This window comes from Micromys minutus (assembly GCF_963924665.1).
Source record: "Micromys minutus genome assembly, chromosome: 2".
NCBI lineage: Eukaryota > Metazoa > Chordata > Mammalia > Rodentia > Muridae > Micromys > Micromys minutus.
Window position 1 is genome coordinate 48,274,520 of NC_137971.1, and position 16,539 is coordinate 48,291,058.

Genomic DNA, 16,539 nt, shown 5'->3' on the forward strand with positions numbered 1-16,539 from the left:
AAAGCTTGTCACCCAGTTGCCTCTGGTGAACTGATATACTGATGCATAAATGACATCCCTACCCATCACCTTCCCCTAGGAAAACTGCCCCAAGAAAGGCCACAGATGGACTCTCCATATCACTATTGTTGCTTAACAAGCCATCCCAAGACTCGGCGGTGTAAAAATAACTGTTGATCAGTTTAGCAGGACAGATTCAGTCAGGGAGGAAGTATCTCTGTTTCATGATTTCTGTGACCTCTGTTGGTCCGCTCAAAGGTAGGGCTGACCTGGTGAATTGGAGATAGAACTATCACAGAAACAACTGCTTCCCCACCTGATAGGTGATGAGGGTGTTGGGATACCAAAGACAGATCCAGGTGGTCTCTCCACACAGGGTGATTTGTATTTCCTCACTACATGGAGGCTGAGTTCCAAGAGCCCGAATCCTGTGAGAACCAAGCAGAAGTATTCAGTCCTCCATGATGCATAACAACTCTGTTGCATTCCATTATCTGGGGAATATCCTGGAGTCTGAAGAACGAGGGACATAGATTCCAGTGCCTGGGGGTGTCCAGGTGACACAGTAAGAAGATCACATGGATGGGAGACCCCACTCAGGACAGCTTTGGAAATCCCAGGCCTCAACACCTTTCCAAGAAAGTCTATCTAGGTTTATGCATTCATTTCAAATGCAGAGAGCTAAGACCACACAAGCAGAGAAGAATAACATCTGAGTGCTGTTTTATGTTTAGGTACACAGAACAGAAACTATCACTCTGATTAATCTGCCTTTTATCTCTATAAGAAGCCTGCTTTGGCTTGTTTCCGTTACTTTGATTTATTTTAATTAACTTATTATGTTTTATATTCAAGCTGGTCTCCACCTCCTGATCCTCTTGATGTTCCCACCTCCTGAGTCCTGGGATTGCAGGCGTATACCACCACACCCAGACGAGAGGCCCTTTTAAAGACCTGCAGGTTATTCAGACCTGACTTATTCAGAAAGCACAGAGTCAGCCTAGGCTACAGTGGAAACTTACCCAGGCTTTAGATAAAGTACACAAAGGCAGAGAGGTTCGGGTAAAAAATCACATGTGTTTTAGAAGCAGAGGTCTGGATTCAAACCTTTGCTGGACCACTGTCCAGCTTCAATCCCCACACCTCTGAAAAACAAGATTACCTGGAGACTCTCAGATAAGGCCTACAAGCACCACCCTTGTGTGCTAGCTACTCTGGACTCCCGAAAAACTTAAACATTTCTATGACTTCCTAATCTCCTGCAGTAAAATGCATTATCAGTATTGCTAACCACCTTGTTAGCAGCATGCCTTTTAGCCTGCAGATAAATGGTGTTTGGGGAGGAAACAATCTGTCTGTTTCTATGACACTCCTTCAGTGCAGTGAGTCAGAGCATCTGAGATGCAGAATTATGATCACAAGACAAACAGTCAGTCAGTTCTTGATGTAAGTAAACAATTGGATGGTGGTGAGCACAGGCCATGCCCAGTGATCCTGTGATCCCCACAGGAAGCCCTGTTCCTGGGGTAAGGTTAGACATTTGGAGGCTCCATGGAAACAGAAAAAAAGAGTTTGTTGACTCAGAGAGACTCAGTTCACTCACCTGAGGTTGGATGTGCCATCTGGCTGAAATCTGGGGCTGGTCTGAGCTACTGCAATTAAACCAGGGACCTATTTAATCTGTGGTTCAGGAAAGAGACCTCATACTTTGCTCTGAGATGCTCTTTTTTGGTCACCAAGTCAGTATCTCCAAGAGCTGGGAGTATCGTTCAGTGTTACAATCCTTGTTTAGAATGTGTGAAACCCTGGGTACCATCCCCACCATCACAAAAAGACAGCATCTCCAGGGGTTATTGTGGAGATGAGGCCACCACACTGGCTGAGAGGCACAACTGCCACTGAAGTGGACATCACACTGAGAAAAGCAGAGCTGTCAAGAAGCCAGATGTGGAGGAAATGAGGTTAGGCTAGTAAACAGAAGGAAGGGAGGGAAGTGACTTATTCCAAAGCTCTGTCATTGACCAGATCCTAAGGACTGGGTAAACAATGCTGGGGCACGTTTACCGGTCTTTCTGTAGAGCTCTCCTTTTACACACAAGTCCCAGCTGACACCCTCTGGTAATGTGTACAGGGCCTGTCACTGTCCCACTCAAGTCCAGTCCCACGCACTTCTGATGCTGGCTGCCATCCATCCCAATTAGGTGATGGGGCAAGATCTCAAGCTGAGGAGTCTGAGTTAGCATCACATTGAGTAGACTTTCAGCAAGCCTTATGACCTTTCAGAGATGCCATTACCTCCCCTTCATTGGTGAAACTCAAACCTGCTCCAAGGACCTCAGAGTTTCCAGATCATGTCCTCCAGGGGAACCCCCAAAGTGGTGTAAGTTCCTCCAAGGCAGGGGACTACCTGTTTCCCTGGTTGTTTCTAGCATCAGGCACAGGGGACATAATCAGTTCTTGATGAATGATAGAATGCTAGTGAATACAACCTCTGCACTGCATAGAAGGCAAAGGCAGGCTATTTAAGGTTCCTTCACCCCTTTCTCTGGCACACTGATTCTCAGGGTATGGTCTGTGGGCCACCAGCACCAGCACCAGCATGCTGCCTGCACCACAACTGCCAGCAGCAGCACTTGAGAATTTGCTAGAAACCAAGCCATGGCCTCATACTAAACACACTGAATCCTAACACCTAAGGCTTGGATACAGCCCGAGTTTAACTGATTCTTACTGAAGCTGGAGAAACACACAGTAGGGAGAGGATGGGATGGGTATGAAATGTCCACCTTCTTAGAGTCCCTTCTTCCACCTGCTCAGCGCACTTCTAAGCCCTTCTCTGACTTGTTCAGAGAAGCATGCTATAAAGACTCCCCACACACACCCATACATATACAAGCTTCCCTACCCTCTGCAGACCAAGGGATGGATGGCAACAGCACTCCTTGTTTCAGCAAAACCTGCAGATGCTTTGGAGATAAGCTCTGTTCTCCACCCTGAGCAGCAGGTACCAGAGAGCTTTGGAGTGACCTTCTCTAACCCAGCAGCTTCCCAGAACCCTGTGAGTGCCCTGCAGGCACAACTGAATGGCCCTGTGTTTCTCCCACTCAGGCCCCCATCTCATGGGCCAAAGTGATCGGGGCTGAGATGAGTGCTCTCAGGGAGAACTGGCCCTGTCCTGCTTCATGTGTGCCCTGGGGAACCAACTCATGTCATACACCTGAAAATAGCAACATACACTTGCCAAACAGGAGGTGGATCAAGGGTTAACAGTAGAGGAGCTAGACCCCAAAACAACTCAACAGAGGTCCTGTACTAGCCAGGCATGATGGCTCACATCTGTAGCACACACTCAGGAGGAGGATGAGACAGGTGGATTGCCATGAGTTCCAGGCTTATCAAGATGACTTCAGGAATCGGGGAGAAGAAAAGAGAAAAACAGAGAAGGTGAAAGCAGGAACAGGGAGAAAGGGAAGGGTATGGGAGGGGAGAACATTTTAAAGTATCCAAAATAACACCAGGAGACAGCTGGAACCCCATGGACGTTTTCCACTGGAGGCCCACATGGTGGTTTACTGCCAGTAAGAGCACGGGACGGGGGCGGGGGTTGGGGGAGGAGCTGGTCATCCTACTGGGAACTGTGAAGTAGAAAGATGATGAATCCATAGTGCTGAGTGCAGTTAGTTCTGGGGAAGGGAGAGGGAGGCCTTTGGAGAACTGGGGGACAGTTGGAGAGATGGGAGATTTTAGCCCAACTAAAAGAGGATTGATTCTAGAAAAGGTACAGGAAACCTGTCTTTGAAGATGTAAGCAACCATGAGTAGCAGAAAGAAGCTGGGTATGTACCGTGTAACTCCGTTTACTCTGCACAGCCCCGGGAGGCAGTTGTGCTGTTCTTGTGACTCGTTTTATTGAAAAAGAAACTGAAGCAGAGAGGCTTGGGTACTGGTAAAGATCACGCACCAAATAAGTAGAGGTGGCTAGTCTGACTCCGAAGCCTCAGCTTTTCATAGGAATCTCCCTGTTCCCCAGAGGATAACCAAGACTCAGAAAGAATAAAGCAGTTGACCAAAGCCAGGCTGTTAGTGACACTGGAGCTGGGATTAGTCACAGAGAAGGAAGGTTTAGTTGCCTGGCAACTGCCCCTCCTGCAGACATTGCTGTCCCTGACTGCCCCTAGTCTATGCACTGGAGGGGCTGAGTGTCACACATGCCATGAAGTGCTGACTGGGCAGGACCTGGTTTGTCTATGTAACCTAAGATCTGCTGACTGAAGGAAACCATGCCTGCAGATGGACCAGATACCCTCCTAGGCTTCTGTCACTCACCCTATCAGAGCAGCACAGTTGAGTTTTTAAATCCCCAGCACTAACTAAACACTTGTTACCTACCAGGGGTCTCCTGGAGTTCATTTGGTCCCCTGGAATACCAAGCCAGGAGGATGACTGTCAAAAGTACAAAAGTCTGCACTGACAGATGCACACATAGAGGTGCACAGATACACACAGATTGGCACATGGAATTTATACAAGCAAGAGCACGCAGTGATATGCATGCTTGAGTCAAGAGACAAGGACAGTCAGCCAGGTACTCTCTCACCTCGCCCTGGCAGAGGTAAATACCCAGATAAGACAAATACAAAGACACACACACACACACACACACACACACACACACACACACGTACTGGGAGTTCGAAAGACAAGCTCAGACATACATACACAAAGAGACAGACAGACCTTTATTAGTCTCCCAATCTCACTGTTCTGCCAGGAGATTCAAGGTCCTAGAAATCTGTAATAGCTAATGAGAGCAAACTCTTAAAATGGGGATTTATATACAAATAATGTTTACAAACTTAAAATGGGGATTTATATACAAATAACGTTTACAAACTGTTCCTCTACCCCAGAGCCAGGGGAAAGCTGAGGGCACATGAATTACCAGCTTACCTTCACAAGAACCTGGGGCTAAACCCTGCTGAGGTCTTTTGAGGGGGGGATAAAACTCTTCTTATCCTCCTACTAGATGAAACTAAGAAAGCTACCTACTCTGAAAATTTCAGGACCCTCCCTTGACCCATGCCAAAAAAAAAAAAAAAAAAAAATGATAAAGGTAGGCTGGGCTCAAGTAGAACCTTGAATAGGTATTAGAGGCACATCCAAAGTCCTCTATCCAAAATCGATCTAACACACACACACTACCGTGGAAGGGACACAAAATTAGACCTGAGTTATTTTAAGTAGACCCAGGATGTGCTCTGATCAACATTTGGGAGTGAACCCTCCAGGTAGAGAGGTAAGAGCCAGGAACGGGGCTGGGGGTCTGAGACAGCCTGGAGGAGTGGAGCCATAAAATCTCCAGAGCCCGGGACACCCTGCATTGTGGTTGTAAGTACTGGATCAGTCACGCAGAACTCCCTGCAGTTCCCCTTAAATCAGGAACATGAGGGCTCTGCACCCAAACCAGGGAGGCAGGAACTGACTTATAATTACAACTCGGTGCAACTGTTTCTAGTGACATGAGGAAGCTGTACTATTTCCTAACCCTAAGGGTGGACTCAGGTTGACTCCATTAGTATACATCTGAGACCATGTGTGGCAGTGCCTAGGGGGTGTGTCCAAGAATTGTGCATCCACTTTTTATCCTGCAGGAGCTTTTCTCTGGGTCTTCATCTTCCCTGCCTCCTCCTGGGTCAGTATGTAACCATTCTAGCAGAAATGAAGGTATTCTAAAGAGACACTCGTGTTTCTCAGCTTATCAGACAGACAGTGGACTCCAAAGAAATGGGAATTTCTACAGAATTCTCATGCTGGGAGAAGGAAAAGGTACCAGCCAGAGGGGAAACTTGTCTCCTGGAAAAAGATTTCAGAGTTCTAAAAGCTTGTCAGACCACCTTATGAGACTAAAACCCAGATAATAATGGATCAATGGTGGGCAGAGTCATACCTTGATAAGGACTAGTTAGATGTGTTTATCCTTGGCCCTCTATCTAAACGTTTTATCTAACTTTAGAACCCTGAAGTCGAATTTGGGTGGTTCACAGAATCTCTTTGCCCCTCTTCCCAGTATGGCCACATTGAGTAAATCTCCTTTTTCTAAAGATTTCCTATTTTAATTTCGCTCTTTCACGTGGTTTAATGATGATGAGGTAGCCAGACCTGACTTCAGGCACAGGGTGTGACCCCCAACATTGACAACAAGGAGTCAAAGTTTTGTGGGCCTCAGAGCTGACACTTCGGTAGTTAAGTGAAACCACCTACTGCATACCTGGGCACAGTAGTAAGAGAGGTGGCAAGGGTGGGAACGTTTAAGACAACTAAAAAACGGAAGATTTCCTACTCATGCAGACCCCCAGGACCTCCTCCTTTGTTACACAGCGCAAAACTACTGTTACAAAAGATAAAACCAAAGAAAGCGCGATGTTTGCGGGCCCAGCTGTTCCAAGAAGTTAACTCGCTCATTCGGCTCTGCCTACAGACTCCCTCCGCTTTTTTGCCAACCTCTTCTCTTGGGGGGTAGTGGGGAAGTATACCCCACTCCACCCCCCGCTTCGCCTGCACCTAGAACTCGCAGTTTGGGGCGGGGTTGGGAGGGAAAGGTACCTGGAAACCCAGCAACCAGACAGTAACTGAGCTCACACACAACACGCATGCGCCTACTAAGCCCAGCCCCCGGGGCGCTTCCTGCGGGTACGGAAATGGACGGGTCTGACGTCATATGAAGGCGCCGACAGGCTACACGTGAGCCATGGATACGCCGCTGAGGCGCAGCCGGCGCCTGGAAGGCCTAAAACCTCTGTCTCTAGAGAACTTTCCTGACCCCGAGGTCTCTCGGGCGAAACGAGCTCTCGTAGATTTCAAGGCTAACCCAGAAGAAACAAAAAAGCCGCTGGTCCTAGCGTCTCCCCGACCTCAGCCGGAGACTAGCCCCGGATCACCCTGTCCTAGTCAGGATGCAAGCTTTGGGTCCCCACAAAGGCAGCCAGAGCCTCACCCTGGGTCCCTTCAACCTCATCAAGATCTGGGCCTGGAGTCACCTGCGGGACAGACAGAGTCGAGTCCGGAATCCCCGCAACGAGAGCAGTCATCCAAATTATCACCCACACAGGGAAAACTGGACTCTAAGGTGGCCCACGCTAAGGAGGAGGTGATCCCAAAATCCCCCGAGCCTTGTCCAGGCCAGCAAGCACCGGGTCCCGAGCCCTCTAAGCCAACACAGGAGCTGACATTCCAGTCACCTAGTTCTCCAGAGCGCCAGCTGGAGCCAAACAAGCTGCCTCCAGCTGAAAAGACAGTGACAGGAAGTCTCGACCTAAAGAAGCGAGTTATAGCTTCTCCCCAAGGCCCAGCGTCCAAGAAACTGAAGGAGAAGGAGGAGCTTCCTGTAATTCCGAAGGGGAAGCCCAAGTCTGGGCGTATGTGGAAAGACCGCTCCAAGAAGAGGTAAAGTGGGGGGAGCATGGGCGATGTTAAAGATGTGTTTGTTTTATTTATATGAGTGTGCTGTAACTGTCTTCAGACACACCAGAAGGTGGTATTGGATTCCATTATAGATGGTTGTGAACCACCATGTGGTTGCTGGGAATTGAACTCAGGACCTCTGAAAAGCAGTGAGTGCTCTTAACCGCTGGTCATTTCTTTAATGTCTGCCATAGCCAGCAGCACATGTAATCACATTTAATCTTTATCTACCCTTTGGAACAGATGTTACTAGTATTGATGTACTTCTGAAGAAACCAAGGCTTAAGGAGGCTGAGACACGGGATAGGAGCCTAGATTTGGTTGTAAAGCATGTGAGTGGAACCCATTAACCTGCTTCTGTTGCCCACCTTCACTTGGGTTCCAGCAGTAAGACATGAGGTCTTCCTTGTCCTTTCAGTGCTGGGGCATCGTAACTCTTGAGTTTATATTTTTGTGTACAGGAATGAGGAGGCTCGTATGTAAAGGGTATCGTTTAGGCATCATGGAAAGAGAAATGGCGTTCAGTTGAAATTTCCACTCTGGAGAAGAAGTAGGGCTCAGTTGAAATTTTAGCTACTGGCCAGAGGCAAGTTCATAACAGTAAGGGAACAGAGATTTTAAGAGAATGACACTGATGAAGGGTGGACGGTACCAGGTTTTGTGCGGGCTCCTACAGATGTCATTTTTTATACTCTTAAATCCTAAGCGCTGGGTATATCCCCTCTCCGAAGCCTGCCCCATTAAACAGAAGAAAGTGAAGCTTAAAGAGAAAGGCACCAATCAGAGAAACTTTGAAGCTGCTCCTTTTCTCTGTTCCAGGCCACTGATGGCCACAGGTAACCAGCCAAACAGGCTATCAGATGTTACCCCTCTATACTGTTATCTGTAGCCAGGAGAATCCTATGGCTGGGAGACTTCCTTGCTCAGGGCCTTATAGGCAGTGAGTAATGGGCTCAGGACCAGACATCCAGGACTGTCTTCCGTCTCCAGTAACTAATGCTGAACGCCAACTCTGCCTCAGTACTGAAGCCACCAGCCACATGTGACTATTTACATTAACTTACTAAATGAAAATCAAGTGCTGCAGCAACCTGTACATAGTTATCCCCTTCCAGGGCAGAAGAGGTGTGGCTCATTCCTATGATGGGGCATTGTTGTCACTCATGTCTTATGGCTCTGGCTTCTCCAGGCTTCCATCATCCTGTCCTTCAAGATTCTCAAATTCCAGCTTTTTAAGAGTAGAAAAGAAGTCCCCAAGACACTCACTGCTCTGTTTTTAGGAAGCTGAGTCTTGAGCAAGCTTGGGGACTTAGCAGGAGAGGAGAATGCTGGTATCAGAAGCTAACCATACAGTGGGAAGGGGTCAGAACCAAACTACCTATGAATAAGCCTGGTGCCAAGTTCTAGACTGTGTACCAGACTTCTAGGAAGGAAGCGGACAGCTCAGAAATGCAGTATTCACCTTTGTCTGGTTAACAACAGACTGCCCAACAAGCACCAAGGCCTTCAGAGATAGGGTGAGACAGGTTGCCTCGAGATATCCTATAACAGGAAGGTAAATAGGAATTCCTACAGGAGTTGAAGTTGGAGTGTGGAAAGCAGAAAGGCCACTATGAAAGGATCTTCTGAGAAGCTTCAGAGTTCTGGGGATAAGATGGGGAAAGAACAGGCCTGTGGGACACCCAAGCAGACTCACCAGTTGGGGAAAGACATGGAGGCTTGTCTTCATTTTAACTTTTTATCACAGAAAAGGAAAGAGCTAGATTTTATGAGTCCTATTATCAGTGTCAACAGTTTCCAGTATTTGCTGGCCCAGCTTCATCTTCTGTTTCTTGTCCCAGCACTTACTCCCTCTTAGAACATTTCAGCACACCCTAGAGTGTTCTTACAGAAGTCATCTCCATTCTTCTATGTTTCTAAGAATATTTGACTCTCCAGAAAAGCCAGATTTAACAGGAATCCCCAAATCCCACTTCATCTTCACATCGCCAAACTGGAGAATAATCTGAATTTGTTACAGAAAGGCCTTGTTATTGCTGTTTGGACATAAATTCACACCCCTCTAGGGAACGAGCACCCCATCTCCAGAGACATTCGCTTACAAGTTACCATGTTTGGTGGCAGCAAAGCTTCACAGCTGAGGCTGTATGAGTACAAAAAGCTTCAAGTCCCAACCTACATTAGGAATGAGAGGACTCTCGGAGTCTTGGTTAGTTCCTCTGTAGAATGGAAACAGGCCTACATGCCTAGCAGCCTGTTCCATCCTAAGTTTCTGTAGAAAGCCGAGTGCCTGACAGGCAGGAGAGGAGAAGAAGCAGACCCAGAGCCCAGTGAGAGCAGGGTGTGAAGGCAGCACCACAGAGGTCCCATAAGTGCCCCCTCTCCTGCCAAGGTTCTCCCAGATGGTTCAGGACAAGCCCCTGCGTACCTCCTGGCAGCGGAAGATGAAGGAGCGACAAGAGAGGAAGCTGGCTAAGGACTTCGCCCGGCACCTGGAGGAGGAGAAACAGAGGCGCCGGCAGGTAAGGGACCATCCCTCCAAGTCTGGATCCCAGAGACCAAATACGTATCTGCTGCAACAGACACATATGATAGACACGAGAGTATGACTTAGTCAGAGCCCCTAGGCATGAGGGCCCCAGGGTTAAGTATAGTTTGGCCATGATAGGACTCCCACTCTACCATCCAGCTAAGCCTCTGCTCATGGACATGCAGGAAACCTGGAAGTAGAGTAAGGAGCCCAAGATAAAGGCCAGCAAGCCATCTTGGTAGCAGGGGTGTTCAATGTGGTGGGGTTAGGTCCCTCTCTGGGACCTGCTTATGAGGGGAAAGCTTGCCTCAGATTTGTCACTGTCATTCTAGAAGAGACTCCCACACAGCACCCTGGGGATGATTCTTGCATTTTCCTTCCAATTCACTCCCCTTGCCCCAATTCAGAACCATAAGTGTCCTCATTAGAGGTTCATGCCCATGAGCTAGGAACTTGACTAGCATACACAGACCTTTAGCCTCAATCACCAGCAGCACAAGGCTTGTTCCCAACACCTTTAGCCTCCAGGAAGTCTTGAAAAGAGTCCCAGTTTTACTTCAGCAGTCAGGACTGAGTAAGCAAAGGTCATGCTGGGTTGGTTAGCTTGATTGTCCACAGGACCGAGTTAAGTGTCACTGCTAGTCTGGTGAGACCAGAGGACAGAAGGAGCACTGGCTTGAACGACTTGTCTTAGATCTGTAGTTCCAGCTTGGCCATTGAGAAGAGGGATGGACCAATCACTAAGGCATTCCTCCACCTAGCTTTGAGTCACAGAAATCTAGCTGGCACTGAGGCCTCATCCTTTTTTTTTTTTTTTTTTTTTTTTTCTCCTGTGCAGCAGGAACAACTGGAGAGGGGCATCCTCCCAACACTTCTCTTAATACATATATGATCACAGTTTACTTCCTCCCCAAGGGCCCAGACCACCCCCATGACCCCAGGTTGTCAAAGCCATGAAAAGGCCTGACCACGTAGCAGTCAGTTAGAGCCACCATCTGTGCCCTAGCCTGACAGTACAATGGTAGCATAGCCAGGAAGCCCTGGACTTGCCACCCCTGGAACAGGATCTGAATGTCCCTGGAGAGCTGGTACTATTCTAGGCCTCAGTCTGATGAGATAAGTCCTGTGGTCAACTCCACAGTACAGGTGAGGAAGTGAATACACACTCAGCCACAGCGCCCTAATTAGAAAGTAGAAGAATGAAGATTCCAGCTGGACCAGGTTCCTCGATAGCCTTGTGACAGCTCATCCTGCTCAGCCCTTCCAGCTATAACCAGCCCTTTCATTCTCATTCTGGGACACCTGAACCTGGGTTGAAGAAAACCTGGGACCAGCCCAACCTTCTCCCTGGCAGCTAGTGCATGGGATGGTACAAGGGACCATTCTTTCTGGGTGGGAAGGCATCCATGTCTTGGCTCATACAGTCATCCTGTGTAAGCCCCTGCCTTCAGGTGTCTGTTTACCCACCTTCTTTCTGATTTAGAACTAGGCTCTCTTGCTATGGTAGGCCTCAGCTCCAGTCCACGATATAGGCATTGCATCCCCGTTCTTCCCCCGAAGTGTCTAGGCCTCTACCCTTCCCCATAGGAGCAACCTGGAGACCGAGCAGCTTCTCCTCCTAGGATTGTGTCAGTTCTCACCACGGGCCTGAGATGCTAAGACCATCTTAGCTCCTGTCCTGAGATTCCCCTTCTGTGTGTTTCAGGAGAAGAAAGAGCGCCGGGCTGAAAACCTAAGACGCCGTCTAGAAAATGAACGAAAGGCTGAGATTGTCCAAGTGGTGAGTACCCACCTAAGGGGTACAGGCTGTGGCAAGGTAAAAGAGGCCGTTAAGGTGCTTGGGCTCCCTGCCTTTACATGGTCTATTGTCTTGCTGCAGTTCTGGGCCCCTTCCTCCCTTTTCCCCAGAGACAGGCACAGGGCTCTCATCCACACTGACGCCTCTTATCTCCCCCTTCCTCAGATCCGAAACCCTGCCAAGCTCAAGAAAGCAAAGAAGAAGCAGTTGCGCTCCATTGAAAAGAGAGACACCCTGGCCTTGCTCCAGAAACAGCCACCCCAGAGGCCTGTGGCCAAGGTCTGAGCTCAGGATGTCCAGAGTCCTCAATAAGCCAAGAGTCACAGCAAACAAGGCACCTCTCAGGCCACTGTCTGACACCTTTCATGGGGCCAGCACACCATCTCTATCACATCAAGATGGAGACTCCAGTCCAGAAGGAACTGAAGACTGCTGGAATTCGAGAGATTTAACCTTCCCCATCTCCTTTCCTATTTTTCCCAAAGTGCCTTATGATCATGACCAACTGTTGCCAGGTGGTAGCAGGTCTTGAACTGTGAATTCTTGTTTCCCAGTGAGCTGGCAACTCCCTGTTTGGGGGTCCTGAGGTCTGTTGTCAGAAGTCAGTGCCTCTGTATTTTCAGTGGCACCTTGGCCACTTGTCCATTCTGCTGATCAGCCCTCTCCTAATTTGGCACTGAAAGATTATGTGGGGAGTTGGAGGGAGCTGAGTTTCTCTTCAGCACCCCTTTCCCACACTGGACTGTATGTAGAAGCCTGGGGGCTTGAGCCATGCTCACTTGCTCTACCGCAGAGGTGTTTATTGGTATCTGCATAAGTATAGCTCTGGACTCCCAGAAGGACAGAAGTCACTGCCCCACTGGCCTTTCATTATCATAATAAACCATTAAAGTACATGGTGTGACAGGTACACTGAGTAAAGCAGGAGTGGCTTGGTGACATTTTACTTTCCAGTTTGAGAAGCACCTGCTGCAGGCTTGAGGCCTGCTGGACACAGAACTGACAACCAGCCTGGCTTTAAATGGTTCAGGAGATCCTGAGAATACCCCATCCCTGTTCCATATCTACCAGTTTCTGACATCAACTCCCTTTCCCTTTGAAGGTAAAGGTGAGTCAGCCAGCTACCCTGCAGTCCATGGTGGGGAGAACATGAGATGTGTGATGGAAGGTCCATGACTGATACAAGGTACCCCTCCTGCCTGTAGGTTGGAAGTGATAGCTGCCAGGCCCTCTCCCTGTGAGGCAGCTAATAAGGGTAGGTTGTTCTCTGGGTAGAATTGATCCAGTGATGCTGAAGGCCAGAGTGCAGCCGCAGCAGAAGCAGCCGTAAAACTAGGCCGTGAAGATCCTGAGTAGGAGTTGACACACCAATATGGCTAATAAGCTGACTAGCAAGATGTGGTTGAAGCATCTGTCTCAGGCCAAATGGTGGATTAAAACTGAAGGTGGTTGGCTTGAAACTGCTTCTCAACCCTTTTCCTCTCACCCCCATAAACGCTAGTGCTAATTGGCAGTCTCCCTTTGTCCCATTCACAAAGCTGGGTCTTATTCGGGCTGTGAGCTTAAGCTGAGAAGGTAACAAGTACAAAATCTTACCCAACCCTCATCAGTTACCCTAGCAAGATCCTTAGGCAATTAAGTACGTTTGTTCTTAAATGTGTAGAAACCTGGAGGCCAGCAGTCAGGAACCAGGTAACCCCTCTAAAGGCTAATTTTGCATGCCGCTGCTCTCCCAAGCTCTACACTGCAAGATTAGGAAGGACTGCTTCAATTCACCTTGCTCCAGAGGGTTCAGTCGCCCAGGGCACTTCCACAAGCTGGTGTCCTGGACCCTAGCCAGGAAGCTACAACCTGGGCCTGACATTAGCTATGTACATGTTCAACTGGGTATCGGAGAGGCCCGGGATGTGTTGGCATACCATCCGGGCTGTGCCAGTCTAATCCGAAGTACAGCTCAATGAGCCCCGCATCTCCTGGGACTACTCTCGGCCGCCCTGTGGGAGCTCTGTGCTACCGCTGCCACACCTCATCCAGCGGATCAAGCGTGCAGGACGCAGTTGGGGAAGTCGGTCAGCCAGCAGGAGGGTAGAGGCTGGGGTGGTAGCGGAGGAGGCGCGGCGACAGCGACGGCTGCTGGGCCCACCACTCAGGTCGCTGTCGTCCACCAGCACGCTTTCAAGCACCGTGCGTAGTGAGCTCCGTAACTTCTGCAACATGTCGGGACAAGTGAACACATAGAGCAGTGGGTTGACAACGCTGTTGAAGAAGGCCAGGCTGGTGACAAAGGGCAGCCCACGTGACGCAAGTTGCCTTAGCGTGGTGACAGAATGAGCACGCGCCTCCAGCAGACTGAAGATGTGGTAGGGTCCCCAGCAGAGCACGAAGGCCACCACAATGGCCGCCACCAGGCGCACAAAGCGGCCTGTCCTCTGGCGACCGCGGTGGTGCAGTCGCAGGCTCACAGCCACGTGACTCGAAGCGATGATGACCAGAGGTACGATGAAGGCCAGCAGGAACTTGCTGACCGCCAGTGCCTTCTGGCGGTAGTCGCACGTGGTGTCGCGGTCAGGTCCTGGATTCAAGAGCAGCATGTTGTAATAGCACATGATGCGGCCATCAAGCCGCGGGATGGTGTCCCTGAACACGAAATAAGGTACTGTGTTGAGCACCGCCAGAGCCCAGAGCATCAGGCAAACTCTGTGCGCGACCGCCACCGTGCGGTGGTTCTGTGCCCACACTGGCCTCACCACCTGCAAGCAGCGATCCAGGCTGATGGCACTGAGCAGGAAGCCGCTGGCAAACATGTTGAGGAAGAAGACCGAGGAATGTAGCTTGCAGAAAATGGTGCCCAGCTCCCACGAGTGGCCCACTGCCAGAAAGTAGGTGAAGAAAGGCAGAGAGGCAGCGGCTAACAAGTCGGACACTGCCAGGTGCAGCACCCAGGTGGTGACCACCGTCTGGCGCATGCGACAGCCCACCACAAACAGGATGAGTCCGTTTTCCACCAGGCCCAGGAGCGAGGCCAGCCCATGCAACAGCACCGACACGTGGTCAATATAGCGGAGGCTAGAGTTGCTGTGGTTCGGAAGCTGGACCATCTCCTCCAAGAGTGGACAGAGCTGCTTCAGTGTGACGTTGGCCATGGCAAGGTGGAAGAAAGGGGGGCTGAACCTGGCACTCAGGAACCAGAAGCCTGCAGCTTGGCCAAGAGATGAACCTATCTCAGAGTTGCCAGTATAGCCTTGAAATAGGGTGGACACTGGGAATCTGTGAGGATGAGCAGACAAGGGGCAAGCCAAGTGTAGTCTTCCTGAGGCTAAGTCTCTAGTTTGGAGGGCTACTGGAACAAAATGAGAACAATTTTAAGAGGGCATGGGTAGATGGGGAAATCTAAGTGCGTGCCATGCAAGCATGAGGAGCTGAGCTGGATCCCAGCACCCAGATATAAAGTAGGGTATGGCCCACGTGCTTGCAACCTCAGTGCTAGAGAAAGACAAGGTGGATCACTGACCAGCCAGCCTGAACTACTCAGGGAAACACAGGTCCTAGAGACCTTAACGTAAAGACAAGGTAGGGGACTGGAGAGATGGCTCCACAGCAAAGTATATACTGCTTTTTCAGGGAACCAGTGTTTGACTTCCAGTTTCCATATGGGGCAGCTCACAACTGCCTATATAAGTCAGTTCCAGTGGGTCCAATTCCCCTGGCTTCTGTAGATACCTGCATTCACATGCATACCCACAAACACACATACACTTTAAAATAAAAATCTTTTTAATACGGACTGATCCTAAGCAACATCACTCAAGGTTGACATCTGACTTATGCTCACACATACATATACCTGCATTCATATGTGCATACACACACAAGTTAAAATAAAAATAAGTCTTCTTTTAAGGTGACTGCTCCTAAGGTTGACCTTTGGCTCACACACACACACACGTACATGCACATACATCAGGGAACTGACATAAAGCAGGCACTGTATGAACACCATGTGATTAGTACTAAGCTCTCTCCAAGATCACAAAGGTCAGGCCAGGCAGGACTCATTTTCCCAGTCTCCAAAACAGAAGGGTAGCCGTCCTGAGATGGGAGGTCTGTACCACCCAGCCCCAGGCCTTACCTCTCTGCAGTTCCTCCTAGAGAGCAGTGGGCAGCCTCAGAAGTGACTGCTTGACTGTGCCGATTGATTGAGATCAGGGGAGCTGGCCCTTCCTCTGCTAGGAGAGGAAATAAGATAAGAGGGACAGGCGTGAGACCTGGCTGGAGGAACTGTCACACAGGAACCCGGGGAAGGCAGTGACAGCACCACCTATTCCAGTAAACCTATACCCACTATCACCACACACTGGGTCAATAGGCACTTTAAGCAACAAGTAAGGAGCTCTAGAAAAGCCAGGTTCTCTGCGTGTTCACGTTGTCATGGAGAACCCCAGGGCCCTGTAACAAAGCTGGGGTCAGGGAGAGCTAAGGGAATCATGTATACTCCCTGCAGCAGAGAGGAAATGAAAGCAGGGTATAGGGACTCAGACTGTGCCAGGCACCCACAATCCCCCAGGTACTCTGTAGATGTTCTTTCTTGTGGCTCTGGAAGAAATGTGCCAGTAATCTTCACCCCATTGTACAGATGAGAAAACTGAGACATAAGTGCTTAAAGTGCTTGTTGAGCCACCCAGCACAGCCACGTGGAAGAAGGGTTGTTCGGTGCTCAGGCTGCTGTCTGTCTAGCTTTGAAAGTGGGGTGA

The 16,539-nt window shown here is 49.5% G+C and overlaps 2 protein-coding genes across 2 annotated transcripts; one reads left to right on the plus strand and one right to left on the minus strand.

The window, feature by feature from the left end:
* Positions 1-6,739: 6,739 nt before the first annotated feature.
* On the plus strand, positions 6,740-12,656 carry CCDC86 (coiled-coil domain containing 86). The gene is made up of 4 exons (XM_080911513.1): positions 6,740-7,442; positions 9,853-9,982; positions 11,696-11,770; positions 11,954-12,656. The coding sequence occupies exons 1-4, from the start codon at positions 6,748-6,750 to the stop codon at positions 12,071-12,073; spliced, it is 1,020 nt and encodes a 339-aa protein (XP_080767639.1). The 5' UTR covers positions 6,740-6,747; the 3' UTR covers positions 12,074-12,656.
* Positions 12,657-13,767: 1,111 nt separating this feature from the next.
* PTGDR2 (prostaglandin D2 receptor 2) lies at positions 13,768-14,931 on the minus strand (the record flags this gene model as incomplete). The annotated part of the gene is made up of 1 exon (XM_080912948.1): positions 13,768-14,931. One exon carries the CDS (start codon positions 14,929-14,931, stop codon positions 13,768-13,770), a length of 1,164 nt encoding a protein of 387 aa, XP_080769074.1.
* Positions 14,932-16,539: the final 1,608 nt, after the last annotated feature.